Below are 13,735 nucleotides of genomic sequence, written 5' to 3'. Positions count from 1 at the left end.
GCAATTGTAAAAACACGAATATTAAGTGGCTGACAAAAAAAAAGTTGCGCTTTATTGTTGTTTAAAACTACTTAGTTGAAAACTTGATAGACAGGAAATAAGTTGATGTTCATTTATTGTCAAAATGCGAATGCCTCAAGAAAATGATATACAACAAAGTGAGCAAATTAGAATACTTGGCTGACAAAAATAGAATTGTTGTTTTTTGAAAACTAAGAAATATAAAAGAGTAGAGAAAATTGCATTAATTTAAATGATTGTTTAAAACTTGTCTTTGAAAAAGAGTCTTTGTAATTTAAAGTAAAGTTTTTAAATGTAATACATAAAACAAAATTATTATAAGCGAACAAATGTGTTTAATTTTTAATTAATTTACCAAAAAAAAAGGTAAATTTAAATATTTAGCATAATACTTGGTTGACAAAATTTGAGTTGCTGTCATTTTCTTATTAAAATGTGAACGAATTAAAAAATGTGTGCAAATTAAAATATTTAGTTAACTATTTGGCTGGCAAAAGAACTGTTGTTGTACTTCTAAAAGTATAATGTTAATATGGTTTTAAAAAAAAATGTATGTAGAGTTAGTTCAATGCCATTGTTGCTGTCAGAGGTTCGTCCACTGTTCAAACTTGGCTGACAGAAGTATCCCATCGCAATTCGCTGTTGTCGCTGTTTAAAAAATGCTGCACAAATATGTGTTAGTATGTGTGTGCTTGTGTATGTGTGTGTGTGTGTGTGAGGTAAGGCAATTCGTTTACTGCTCCACTGCTGAATATTGCTCTTGTTGTTGTTATTATTATTGTTGTTGTTGCTGTTTTTGTTTCGCTTTTGTTTCGAACTTGTCGTTGTCGTCATTGCCCTTGCTGCCACACAGTGGCACACACACACACTCACACAACCACACACACACATAGACAGAGAGTTCTACAGTTCTCTGGCAGTTCTGGGCACCAGCATTGTGTTTTGGTGCAGGCCACGATTGTCACTGCGAGCGCCCCAAGCATAGACAACTTTTTATGAATTCGCAGAGACCCCCCTCCACTGTCCCTCTCCCTCTCCATCGATAGCCCCAGCCTAGTTGCTCCCCAAACCGAACACTGTGGCTGGCTGTCAGAGCCAAGCCATGCAGAATAATCTGGCGCAGTGACAGTGGCAGCAGCCCCAGCAGAGAACAGGGTTAAATAAGCTGTTAATTATGTGTTTAAAATTTCTGACATGACGCAGTGCAAATTATTTATTTACATTTTATTTTTAGCTCTTTTCGCTCGCTCTCGCTTTCGCTTTGGCTTTCCCTCTCTCTCTTTCTATCTCGCTCTTGCTCTTGCTCCGTTGCCTTTGCCTGTTTAACTTCTTTGTGTTTATATCGCTTTTGCCATTTATGAATATGCTATATTGCGCAATTCAGATACACACACATAAAATTACAAGCATCGCAACGCAGTCTGTGTAGCTAAACGCAGGACACTGTGACGTATACGCAATACAAGCGAGCATGTACCAAAAATACGTATACTACGTGTTGGCCGCCACAACCCAATATTTGGCTTTTGCAAAAGTATTTGTCTTTTTACGATACGATTTATTCAGCAATAGCCATCGGCTAGCCTCTCTCCAGAATGCTATTCCCAAAGCCCCCTTTCTACCTTCGACCTCATACAATACTTTGGTCGTCGTGTAATTAATAACTTTGTGCGCATAAGTGACCCAGCTAACAAAAGAAATCAACTGGCGTACAATTGCAATAAATCAGTTAACTTATTTGACCAGAAATGTCGTTGAATAGATTTGCATAAATTACTTGCTCTGCGATCGCAGACAATCGATTTGCATATATCAAATTCATGATTTGGATCGTGTATTGTGCATTCCGGGGTTCACTTTGCATTATGTTTAATGGATTATCAAAATAGAGTGATGACTATCAGCCACTTATCTATGAGTTAAAAGCATTGCGAATTAAACCAGTTTCGAAGCTTTGTTCAACTCGTCTATTTCAACTTTGGTTGGCTGCATGCTCAAACAGCTTTGACAACTTTCAATATAAAATATATTTGTTTATTTAATAGTGGAGTCTATAAAATTATAGTACTATGTTGTTTAATTTGCATCTCTTTATTAGTTGTATATATGCATAAATATGTGGTAAATAACGTGTTTATGGAATTCGAAAGGACTTCTTCATGTCTTTTATATATTGCACTCCATTTTGCTTTGTATTATTGTGTTTCGATCAATATTTGTTCCCAATGTTTACCTTATGTGTTGTTAAAGTATAACGCAACTCATATTTGTTTTCATTTAAGGAGATAAAGGAACATGTTAAGAATTCAAATCCAAGCCTACTTCCGCATTCGCAAGTAAATTTGCTAAACACAATATTTTTCTTTATGATTCCAGAAAATTTAATGCGATTTGATAAAAATTGTAGTTTTTAAAGAAATTTTTTTATGGCGAAAAATATAGTTCATTGTATATTTTTTTTTATTTTACCGTTATTAATAATTTTTATAATTAATATCGCACTGTTTTGCTTTTATTTAAAATGGGTAGCGACGGTTGACAATGCCTTTTTATACTGAACAAATAGCCATAATTTTGACCTTGACTTCTATAATCAATTAATTACATATTAATCGGATTATAATATTGATACATTCCTTTTGTGATTTAGTTGCAGTTGACGAAATGCCGGTTTACTTTGTTTTGTTTGATAGTTATCCCGGAACATCTGCCTTACTCAACTCATTTAAACACCAGCAAAACTCAGTCTTAAATTCAGGTAAAGAAACAAAAAGACAATCAAACTTCCCCCACAAAATAAAAGAGAAAATATTTTTTTTTAACATTAATCAATTTATTTTAAACCTGAAGTTTCTTAAGCTTCTGGGGCAACAGGCAAATGAGCACCCTCAGGCTGGAAACCGTTCTCATCGGCGACGTAGGTGAGGGAGATAATTGAACCATCAGGAGCAGGGTAGCTGAAGCTTCCGCGCACAGCAATACCCTCGTTCTCTGAGCCCTGGTTCTGCAGATGACCTGAGCTCTCTTCCTTGATGCCGTTCGATGTTTCGAAACTACAACAGCAAATGCAATTTAAGGATCAGTGAATGTTTGGTAATTGATTTTTGTATTTCACTTACCTAGCGGAGAAGCCATCGGGTTCAACATTAGCTTCCTGATTGATGACATATGCATTTGCATCAGAATCAACTGGGCTAGCCACGGCCAGGGCGAAGAGGGCGACGAAGACGATGAGGAACTTCATGTTTGGTTGAAGATTGTAGTGCGTTTGAGATATCAAAGGTGACTATACATTTTGATGCACATCGCCTCGATATTTATACTCAACTTCAGTGTGCAAATAATTCGCAACATCATGGGCGCAAAATTTAGAAAACTGGTTTTATTGGGAGTATAATAAACAAGTAAGAAAGCTACAGTCGAGTGTGCTCGACTGTGAGATACCCGCTACCCATTTTGAATAAAAGCAAAATATTCCGGCATTATTTTCAAAATATACTGAATGGTGTATTTGGCATATCGAAATGGGACCACATTCAAAATATACCACAGACGGCACAATATACCAGATTGTCAGCCAAAGCAACTAAGACCCCTAGTAAGTAGGCATTTTTGCCCATACAAAACTATTTATTTAATAACTTCTACAATTTATCTGATCGCAAAAAAAAAATTATAGCTCTATCTCGTATAGTCTCTGAGATCTAAGTGTTCATATGAACGGACGGACAGACACACAGACGGACAGACGAACCTGGCTATATCGTCTCGGCTATTGATGCTGATCAAGAATACATATACTTTATAGGGTCGGAGATGCCTCCTTCTACTCTATGGGTTGCGGGTATAAAAATTCGCGAATATGTAAATGAATACAAAAATTAATTAATGCCTTAAAAAAATTAATGCATATCACCTTATAGTTTTGAATGCAAAGCTGCTTAACTTGTGCATGTATATATGTTAGCGACACATAATATATTAGAATAGTATGTTAATAAAATGCAGTAGATATATCGAGTTTGCAGTTGGTGTTAACATAAAGTTGACCGGTACTGCTAAAGAGGTCTCCTCTGCCTCTCTTTTGGCTGCCGGTTTAACCTAACACAAAGTTGCAAAATTAACAAGTAAGGAAGCTACAGTCGAGCGTACTCGACTGTGAGATACCCGCTACCCATTTTGAATAAAAGAAATATACTTTTCGGCATTTTTCCCAAAATATACCGATAATACTACAAAAATACTATAAATATACCAAATGGTATATTTGGTATATCGATATAGTACCGCATTCAAACTATACCATAGACGGCACAATATACCAGATTGTCAGCCAAAGCAACCAAGACCCCTAGTAAGTAGGCGTTTTTGCGCATACAAAAGTATTTCTTTAACAACTTCGACAATTTAAAAACTCTAGCTTTAACATTACGCTTGTTATTTTTTTGATTTGCGGGGGCGGAAGTGGGCGTGCAAAAAATTTGAAGCAAACTTGATCTGCGTGCAAACATAACAAATTCTGTCGAAAAAAAAAATTATAGCTCTATCTCTTATTGACTCTGAGATCTAAGTGTTCATACGGACAGACACACAGACGGACAGACGGACATTGCTAGATCGTCTCGGCTGTTGATGCTGATCAAGAATATATATACTTTATAGGGTCGGAAATGCCGCCTTCTACCTGTTACATACATCGGTACAAAGTTATAATAATGTCTCTAGTAATGGGCAGCGATGAAAGCCTTTCTTATACTGAAACAAAAAACATAATTTCAGCCTTGACGTCTATAATCAATTAATTACATATTAATCTGATTATAATATTGATACATTTCTTTAGTGATTTAGTTGCAGTTGACGAAATGCCGGCTTATATTATTTTTTTTTATAATTGTCCTGAAATCATCTGCCTTGTATGGACACACATTTCATACCTTAAGACAAGATCTGATAGAATGTTATCATCATCAAGGAACTCATTTTAGCACGAGCAAAACTCAGCATGTAATTCAGGAGTAGAAACAAGAAGACACAAAAGAAAACAGAAAATATTTTTTTTTAACAATAATCAATTTATTTGAAACCTAAAGTTTTTTAAGCTTATGGGGCAACGGGCAAATGAGCACCCTGAGGTTGGAAACCGTTCTCATCGGCGACGTAGGTGAGGGAGATAATTGAACCATCAGGAGCAGGGTAGCTGAAGCTTCCACGCACGGCAATACCCTCGTCCTCTGAACCTGGGTTGGTAAGATGACCTGAGCTCTCCTCCTTGATACCGTTCGAGGTTTCCGAACTATAACAGCAAATGCAATTTAAGGATCAGTGAATGTTTGATAATCGGTTTTTTGTTGCCCACTTACTAAGATGTGTAGCCTTCGGGCCCAACATCAGCTTCCTGCCTCACGATAACTGCATCTGCATCAGAATCAACTGGCTTGGCCACGGCCAGGGCGAAGAGGGCGACGAAGACGATGAGGAACTTCATGTTTGGTTGAAGATTGTAGTGCGTTTGAGATATCAAAGTTGACTATACACTTTGATGCACATCGCCTCGATATTTATACTCAACTTCAGTGTGCAAATAATTCGCAGCATCATTGACGAAAAATTTAGAAAACTGGTTTTATTGGGAGTATAATAAAAAATTCGCGAATATGTAAATGAATACAAAAATTAATTCATGCCTTAAAAAAATTAATGCATGTCACCTTATAGTTTTGAATGCAAAGCTGCTTAACTTGTGCATGTATATATGTTAGCGACATATATTAGAATAGTATGTTAATCAAATGCAGTAGATATATCGAGTTTGCAGTCGGTGTTAACATAAAGTTGATCGGTACAACTACAAAGGTCTCCTCTGCTTCTAACACAAAGTTGCAAAATTAAAAATAAAACAAATTTTTATTTCTTCTACTAAGGTCTCTTATAAAAAATATATCAAAAACAAATATTTATGCACATATAATTATTTATTCCTTAAAGTTAAATTGGGATGATATGTTAACCCGTTTTTTTAATGAATTTTTTTTAGCGGAAGCATTTTTAAAGTGGTTTTATTTTTGTTGTTGCAGCTGAATATGTTGATTGTACATTAGAACGCTCTTCCAGATCCTTAAATTATAAGCTAAATAAATAGAAATTAATAAGAACAGAGAAAATAAACACTCTCAAGTTAATTACTTTGTGTCAAACATTAGCTGCTATAATTTTGTTATTTTTAAATACCAAATATAAATGAATCAAAAGAGCAAAAGCTATTTTACTATTCTGTTTTAAGACTGCCTCTCTCTTAACTCTTTCGTGAGCAATTTAGCCCATTTATTTTGACATGTGAATATAGCAGAAATTAAATAAAAACAACAAATTTGTATATATAACACAGATATTTCTTAATAAAATAAATAGTTAAAATACAATACAATATCAAGCATATGTTTTGCAAAACATGACAATATTATAAGAACTTTGTGACATATATTTGTTGCTCTAGTTTTGTATTTTAAAAGACAAAAAGTGTTTTATTATTTTGCTTCATTACTGCCTGTATCTTAGCTCTTTCTATTTAAAATTTTGCTGATATTTTTGTGAGCATAAAAGAATTTTGTATACAGGTAATAGTGTCGATAGTAAATATATATAAAAAAAAACGTTTATATTTAATTTTGTTATTTCTTAATGATATACATTGTTAAATTGTGTTGTTATGCTAAGACGTTAGTTTACGAAATACAATATCAAGCATACGTCATGCAGAACAAGTAAATAATATAAATACTTTGTGGATAACATTTCTGTCTAAAATGTTGTGGTTTTTAGATACCAATAATACTGCGTCTTTCTTTTCTGTTTCTTTACGCAATTTAGCTGATATATTTTGACTTGTGCAAACACCAAAAATTTTTATATATACTTTCTTTTGTTGAACATTTATTATAATAACATTTTTTTTATATAAAATATAGTTATTTTTGTAATATTATAAAAGTTAAATTGGGATATTCTATTAAGCCGTTACTTATGGCAATTCAATATCAAGCATACGACATGCAGAACACGTAAAGTATATACTTTGTGGCAAGCATTTGTAGCTGTGACATTGTACTTTTTAAATATAAACGAATTGAAATAGCAAAAACTACTTTACTATTTGACTTCAATACTGCCTCTTTCTTAAGTCTTTCTGTGTGCAATTTAGCTGATATATTTTGACTTGAGAGCATGAAGTGCCAAAGTGGCAAAGACAGGGAGGCAAAGTCAGCTGCTGAGGCAGATCTAAAACGGTTCCCGGTTGAACAAAAAGCGCAGAGACTCAACAACAGTAACAACAACAACATCAACAACAACAACAGCGTTCGCTTAAAGCCAACAATAACAGCGACTTACAACAGCTACACACAATACATATAGAGAGTAAAGTAAAGTAAAGTAAAGTGAAGCAGAGTAAAGTAAAGTAGTAGCTCTGCACATTTTTTTTGCTAAGGAGCGTTCCGTGCCACTTTCGGTTGCGATTCGGTTGAGGCGAGTTCGAGTTCGGCTTCAAGTTCGTGTGTCGTGTGTCGCGCCCAGAATTTTGTTTTTTTTTTTTTGTTTGCAGATTCGTGTTGTGTGTGCCACACTGTGCCAGTCGGTCTAACACGAAGTGATGGAAATTGCCGAATACCCGACGACGCGACGACGACGACGATGAATGTCCCGATGCGTTCGATGTTCTGAGTTCTGCGTTCTGAGCGTTGAGCGAGTCGACTCCCGAGTCCAAGTCCGAGTCCGTGTCCGTGTCGAGTTGAGTTCAGACGTTGTCGTCGCCAACGCTGTGCGCAAAAATTAAAATAGTTCAAGCGAGGCATAGATACATTTTCCACATACAATTTTTGGTATAATCTTTTGAAATTCTAAAACTACAAAATACAAAAGGAAACAACAATCTAATATCTGAAATAAATTTGTGCAACGGAATCGGAAAACAGAAAACTGCCAAATGAAATCATTTGATTTCAATGAAATCTGCCGTTTCGCTTGAAAAGAGGCGTTGCTGCAAAAATCGAAGCCAACTTTATGCATATTTCTTGGTGTAGAGAGCGCGACGTGCGTCTGTGTATGTGTATATATACTTATACACATACATACGCGCGTGTACGTGTGTGTGAGTGTGTGAATGTGTACATGTAAATGGAATTCACGACATTACCGTGTTAAAATATTGAAATTGAAGAAGAAAAAGAAAACGAATACGAAAAAAAACAAAATATTTGCAAAAAATTCAAATACCAAAAAATATAATTTGAATGTGAAACTAAACTCGGTCACTCAAACCAAAAGACTCGATAAACCTAAATAAATACAAGTTGAGCCCAAAGCGGAGTCTGATGCAACGTTCGCTTGTATATACATATATACGTATATGCATATATAGATGATATAAATATACATATATACCGCACTCTGCATAAGTGAGGAGCAATATCGTCGGCGTCTTCGTGCGTCTCTTGGTCCCTTCTTTTCTTTTTTGGCAGCCGTCTGCCGCCTCAAGTCTTGGTGGCTGCTCCAATTCCAGGTCTCGTCTTCCGGCTGCTTCCGACTGACTTTTCTTTTATATATTATTTTATTCGCAAGCAAATTGATGGCCGGCTTCGTTGATTAGCCTGATGAGAGCGAGAGAAAGAGGGAGAGACAGAGACCCGCATATGCTTTCAATTGCTTTGCGAAATCTCACATGCACCATAAAATATAAAAGCAGAATGAATCTTCTCTTCTTAATGATACTGGTTACTCAGAGGTTAATGGATTAGACTGCAAACTCGTGGAAGGGAGAAAGACAAGCAATGTTACTTGGTTGATTTTGTGCCAACATTTTATACTTTTCCATTAAAAACTTGCCTTCAAAATCTGATTAAGTAATTTGCAAGTTTTCCATGTTGCGCATTAAATATGCAAGTTCAAGTTAGGGTCTGCATATTTAAGCCTTTTTGTAGGTCATCAAAAATGTAAGGACCAGCTCCGAGGCAAAACTCATTAATAACTCTCGGCGCTTGCACAAAAGCCAAAACAGAATGGTGAAATGTGAGTGAGGGAAAACTTGTACGCATAATGACAATAATAAATACACACACACATACACACATTTGCCATTTTAATTAATGCCAAAGTCCTTATCATTGAAAACACAGAGACAGCAACAACAACAACAACAACAAACGCAAGAGAGAGTTGCACATATGTTTATGTAATTCACTTATCCTGTGACGGCTCAGCTCGCGTTTCTTCTGACAAGTTGAACAACAGCAACAGCCATGGCAACGCTGTCGTCGTCCCCTCCTCCTCCTACTGCTTCGCCTCCTTCTCCTCTGCCACGTTTCATAACAACAAATTTCGAAATCCTTTACGTCTTTGCCACAAAAAGCAATCAAAGCAACGGCGCGAAGTACAAGTAAATTTTGAAAGCAAAAGCCACACACACACACGCATACACGCACACAAAACCAATTAACGAGATACGTGCGAATGTGTGGCATACGAAAGAGCGAGAAATCACACACATTGAGAGTGACAGAGAGAGAGAGAGAGAGGGAAAGAGCTAGCAAGCAAAAGATAATAGGGGCCCGAAGGAGCCAAAGCATGCAGAAAAGGGCATACAAATCAAATGCGCTTAAAAAATACACGTAAAACTAAAAAAAAATACAGAGAGAAAAAAAATAACAAAACAGCAATACAAAAGCAAAGGCCTGACACACTCACACGCACAAACACACACACAGGGACAGAAGTATAGTAGATGGGTGGCAGGAGCCAAGTAGCAAGCGTTTATGCTAAACAGAGTGTAACTGCCGGGGTTGCCAGTTTGCCAGTGACATTTCTGCAAAAGCCAAATCCAAATGGCGACAAGCGTAGGGAGTAACCGAAGGGGGGAGGGGGGAAGAAAGGTGGGTCTCTAGGCCCCGCGAGGCAATTGCGGCTGCAAAGCAGAACAAACGAACGAACGAGAAACGAACGACAAACAATGCGAGAGAGCGTGAGAACGCGAGAACGAGAGAGAGACAGAGAGTGCTCGCGCCTTTTGCAGAAATTGTAGCATACTTACAGGCGCTCTCAAAAATTTCGAGCTGAAGCTATTTTTGGCTCGCTCTGCAGGCTCGTCTGCTCTCCAAGCAAAGCGAAAAACCCAAAAGCGAACTGTCAACGGGCTGCCTCCGATTGCTGACTCTGGGCAAACGCTATTCAAACGCGCAGCTGTGAAAGATAAAGGACGAAAACAGCAGCACGCAAAACTACGGAAGACGCTTTGCCTTTGCCCAACTAAACAAAATATATGTGTGTTTATGTGAGTGCAAGTGTATGCATGTGTGTGTGTGTGTGAGTGTTTATGCGTGCAAACATAATTAAATAAATAATAAATATATATAACACAATTATTTAAAGCAATATGAAACAAATTGGAAATAATAAAAAAAAAAATTGGTGTTTATTTAGTAAAATTTAAATTTACAAAACTGTGAAAGAAACAATAAAAAATACATATTACAAAAAATTAAAATTAATGACAATTCTAAAATAAAACTTTACAAACTGTAAAACAAAAATTAAAAAAAAAATTATATACAAAAAATTTGCATTAATAATAATAATATAAATATTTCAAAAACTGTGAAAAAACCATAAAAATAATTACATATAAAAATAAATATAAAACTAATAAAAAAAAAGTGTGAAACAAACAATAAAATTAAAAATACATATTGGACCATTAAAAAATTTAATAATAATTCCACATTTTTCGCATTCTCAGTGTAAACTATAAACTCTAAAATAAACAAGGAAAGGAAGCAAAAACATAATTGTAAATTTTTAAAATCATTTCGGAAAGAAAACATCAAAAAGGAACTTTATCATCTCTAAAACATTCATACTCAGCAATTAAAATGAGAAGCGTCGCCTACAGCAGCAATAAGAACAACATCAACAACAACATCAAGTGGAAGCTAGAGCCAACGGACAATAAACGCTCAGTGCAGCAATAACAATAAGAGACAACAAAGAAATATGGGATGGAGCGTCAATTTGGATGAGAAAAGTTAAAGACGATTACTTGTAAAAAAAAAAAAAAAAGAAAACCCCTCTGAAAAGCAAGTCACAATTGATCTAGGGGGCAAAGGACGAACATTAACAATGCGGAGATTTATTAATATTTATTAATGAACGACGTGCCGCAAGAAGCAAGCAGCAGCAGCAAAAAAAAGAGCATAGAAAAAGAGGTGTGTGGCTGTGTGTGTGTGTGCGACGAGCATAATACATAATAAAACAGGATGCGTAATTAACGCATAATCCACCACAAAAAGGACGACGTCAAGACAACGAAAGGCTCAATTTCAGGGAATTTGCAAAAAAAGCCCTCACGACGCAGACAGGAATGTAATTAAAAGTAAATACAGTAACAAATAAAAAGAAGAGTAAAGGCAAAGAAAAGAGGAAAACTTGGGGCAGATGTCACGTCAGAGCGTAGCTGAGGCTCAAAGTTATCTAATGACAGACGCAGCGCGGTAACACATCAGCATCAACATCAGCAGCAGCAGCAGCAGCAGCAGCAATAGCAACAACATCGTGCGACGTGCAGCTTGGCGCGATTAATGTGGCCGAGGTCAACAGCGCGCAATAGAGCAATAACATCATCATCCCGGGCAGCAGGATCGGCTGTGACATCGGCAGCAGCAGCAACATCTTCTTCATCATCATCAACAACATCTTCGTCATCATCAGCAGCATTGATAGATGCAAGTCTGCCCATTCCCAGTGCCATTGAGGTGGAATCAATATCGGACTCGGTGCTGTTGTGTCAACTTCTGATGCTCCTCGCACTGACATTGTTTTGGTTAAGCTTTGCCTTGCCGCGCAGTCAAACGATAGCGCACTGGCAACGCATCAACTAAGTCAGAAACGAGAAAGAGATAGCAACTTAAGCTTAAGAGCAATTCAGCAATAATAATACACTCTCAGACTCTTATTCACACACAGACTCACACACACACATACACACACAACAAGCACGCACTGATGTACTGACTGAAAGCCTCGCTGCCTAAATAAAAAAAAATAAAATAAATTTAACCAAAAACAAAAATAAAAATTAAATAAAGAAAGCAACCAACTAACTCACTGACTGAGAGACTAGAGCGAATGCCCCATTTAGAGCGACACGAAGAAGAGAGGAAAAGTGGACAAGCAACTCAACTAATGCAACAAAATTCAACTACTTGCAACTGAAACCAAAAACAAAACAAAAAAAACATCAACTAAAACTTACTTACTTTATACGCAACCAAGAAAAATGCTAAACGAAAAAAACAAAAATCTAAAATCATTTTAATGCCAAACAAAACAAAAAAACGTAATTCATAAATAATTGCAACACACAAAACAACAAAAAGCAAAAAAAAAAAACAAATGAACGAGAAACATTTTTAAATAAGCAACAGACGCACTCCACGATTAAACAACCACAACAACAATAAGAGCAACAACAACTAGCAACTTACTTAAGAACAACCTTCCAACCTTTTGACATTCGCCACGCACCACAGCAACAACAACAGCAACAGCAACAACCTGCACCACCATGAGTGATTCAGCAATGAACAAATTAATCAAATTGACGCCCTGCACCCGCACACCGCTGCTGACAATATGGCTGGCCATCAATATGGCGCTAATTGTACAGGAGCAGGGCCCCAAGAGGAGCACCACAGTCCAATCGGCGTAAGTACCAATCATTAGCTATCTAAATGCGATCTATCTACATACATATATCGTATCGATATAACTATATCGAGTATAACTCGTCTAATTAAACGTTTGCTGCACGTTCCGCCTTCTGTTGCTGCATAACAGTTTAATTTATTGAACATTGTGTTAATCACCGCAAAAGAAACCTGATCGAATTTCATTCTACTTCTCAAGCAATTAATATAAATAATGCGATTTATCTGCATAAACCAGTTCAAAAATATGTATTTTATATGTGTGTGCACTTCCTGAACCTTGGTCGAATTTTAAACACTTTCCAAATGTGGCACACAAAACCCGAACCTACGACAATATTTCATGTGTGTAATATGTAATAAATTCACTTATTGGGAGTATGAATAAAAGATATACCCTGTAACATTACTCAACTATATACAAGTTATATGTAGTTAAATGAAATTAATAGCCAAGAGCAAAATTAGAATACCCCATTTATTTGAGGCCTTTGTTCCGGGGTATTATTGTCATAAAACACCAAATTAATTTGGCATTTTGGCTATTCAATCTTCAGTTGGTGTGCAAAAAGTGAGAGGGAGGGAAGACAGTCGCTAAAGCTACAGCGACTTTGTCTTCTTCTTCGTTTTTGTATTTTTCTTTTTCGACTTTTGGCTACGACTTAAGACATTGCCATTAACATTGAAGTGCTAATTTTTGGCTAGCCCATCAATGATTATGACGTCAAACGTTGTATCTGAGCCAACGAATAACCGGTAATATCTTCGTCTGGGTCGCATCCATCGCTGGGCCATAAGACACGCAGCGTGTGCGAGCGAGATGGCTTAACTGGCCAAAACCCAAAAATAAGAAAAAACAAAACTACAGTTAACCAGATTGTGATGCTAACCTTGAGGTTGCAAATATTATAATAATTAAAAAAAAAATAAAAAAAATAAAAAAGCACCACAAATAAAACAAA

The 13,735-nt window shown here is 36.3% G+C and overlaps 3 protein-coding genes across 3 annotated transcripts in view; 1 reads left to right on the top strand and 2 right to left on the bottom strand.

Moving 5' to 3' along the window:
- Window positions 1-2,838: 2,838 nt before the first annotated feature.
- LOC133846410 (larval cuticle protein 65Ag1-like) lies at window positions 2,839-3,329 on the bottom strand. The gene is made up of 2 exons (XM_062281379.1): window positions 3,141-3,329; window positions 2,839-3,074 (listed from the first exon to the last, which is right to left on the bottom strand). Exons 1-2 carry the CDS (start codon window positions 3,263-3,265, stop codon window positions 2,876-2,878), a joined length of 324 nt encoding a protein of 107 aa, XP_062137363.1. The 5' UTR covers window positions 3,266-3,329; the 3' UTR covers window positions 2,839-2,875.
- Window positions 3,330-5,093: 1,764 nt separating this feature from the next.
- On the bottom strand, window positions 5,094-5,564 carry LOC133844077 (cuticle protein CP14.6-like). The gene is made up of 2 exons (XM_062277906.1): window positions 5,385-5,564; window positions 5,094-5,317 (listed from the first exon to the last, which is right to left on the bottom strand). Exons 1-2 carry the CDS (start codon window positions 5,507-5,509, stop codon window positions 5,125-5,127), a joined length of 318 nt encoding a protein of 105 aa, XP_062133890.1. The 5' UTR covers window positions 5,510-5,564; the 3' UTR covers window positions 5,094-5,124.
- Window positions 5,565-7,786: 2,222 nt separating this feature from the next.
- The window catches only part of LOC133846408 (gamma-aminobutyric acid receptor subunit beta), a 44,568-nt gene continuing 38,619 nt past the window's right edge, over window positions 7,787-13,735 (top strand). Inside the window, 2 exon segments of the mRNA XM_062281377.1 lie at window positions 7,787-7,898; window positions 10,808-12,771. Of these exon segments, the coding sequence (XP_062137361.1) occupies window positions 12,632-12,771 (140 nt within the window). The 5' untranslated portion in view covers window positions 7,787-7,898; window positions 10,808-12,631.

This window comes from Drosophila sulfurigaster, chromosome 3, assembly GCF_023558435.1.
Source record: "Drosophila sulfurigaster albostrigata strain 15112-1811.04 chromosome 3, ASM2355843v2, whole genome shotgun sequence".
Classification (NCBI taxonomy): domain Eukaryota; kingdom Metazoa; phylum Arthropoda; class Insecta; order Diptera; family Drosophilidae; genus Drosophila; species Drosophila sulfurigaster.
This window is presented reverse-complemented; position numbering and strand designations above follow the sequence as displayed.

Excerpts from the sequence above, each read along its gene's own strand:
- LOC133846410 (XM_062281379.1), bottom strand. The coding sequence starts at position 3,265 with ATGAAGTTCCTCATCGTCTTCGTCGCCCTCTTCGCCCTGGCCGTGGCT. Across the intron at positions 3,075-3,140 it reads CCCGATGGCTTCTCCGCTAG|TTTCGAAACATCGAACGGCA; the intron begins GTAAGTGAAATA and ends TTGCTGTTGTAG.
- LOC133844077 (XM_062277906.1), bottom strand. The coding sequence starts at position 5,509 with ATGAAGTTCCTCATCGTCTTCGTCGCCCTCTTCGCCCTGGCCGTGGCC. Across the intron at positions 5,318-5,384 it reads CCCGAAGGCTACACATCTTA|TTCGGAAACCTCGAACGGTA; the intron begins GTAAGTGGGCAA and ends TTGCTGTTATAG.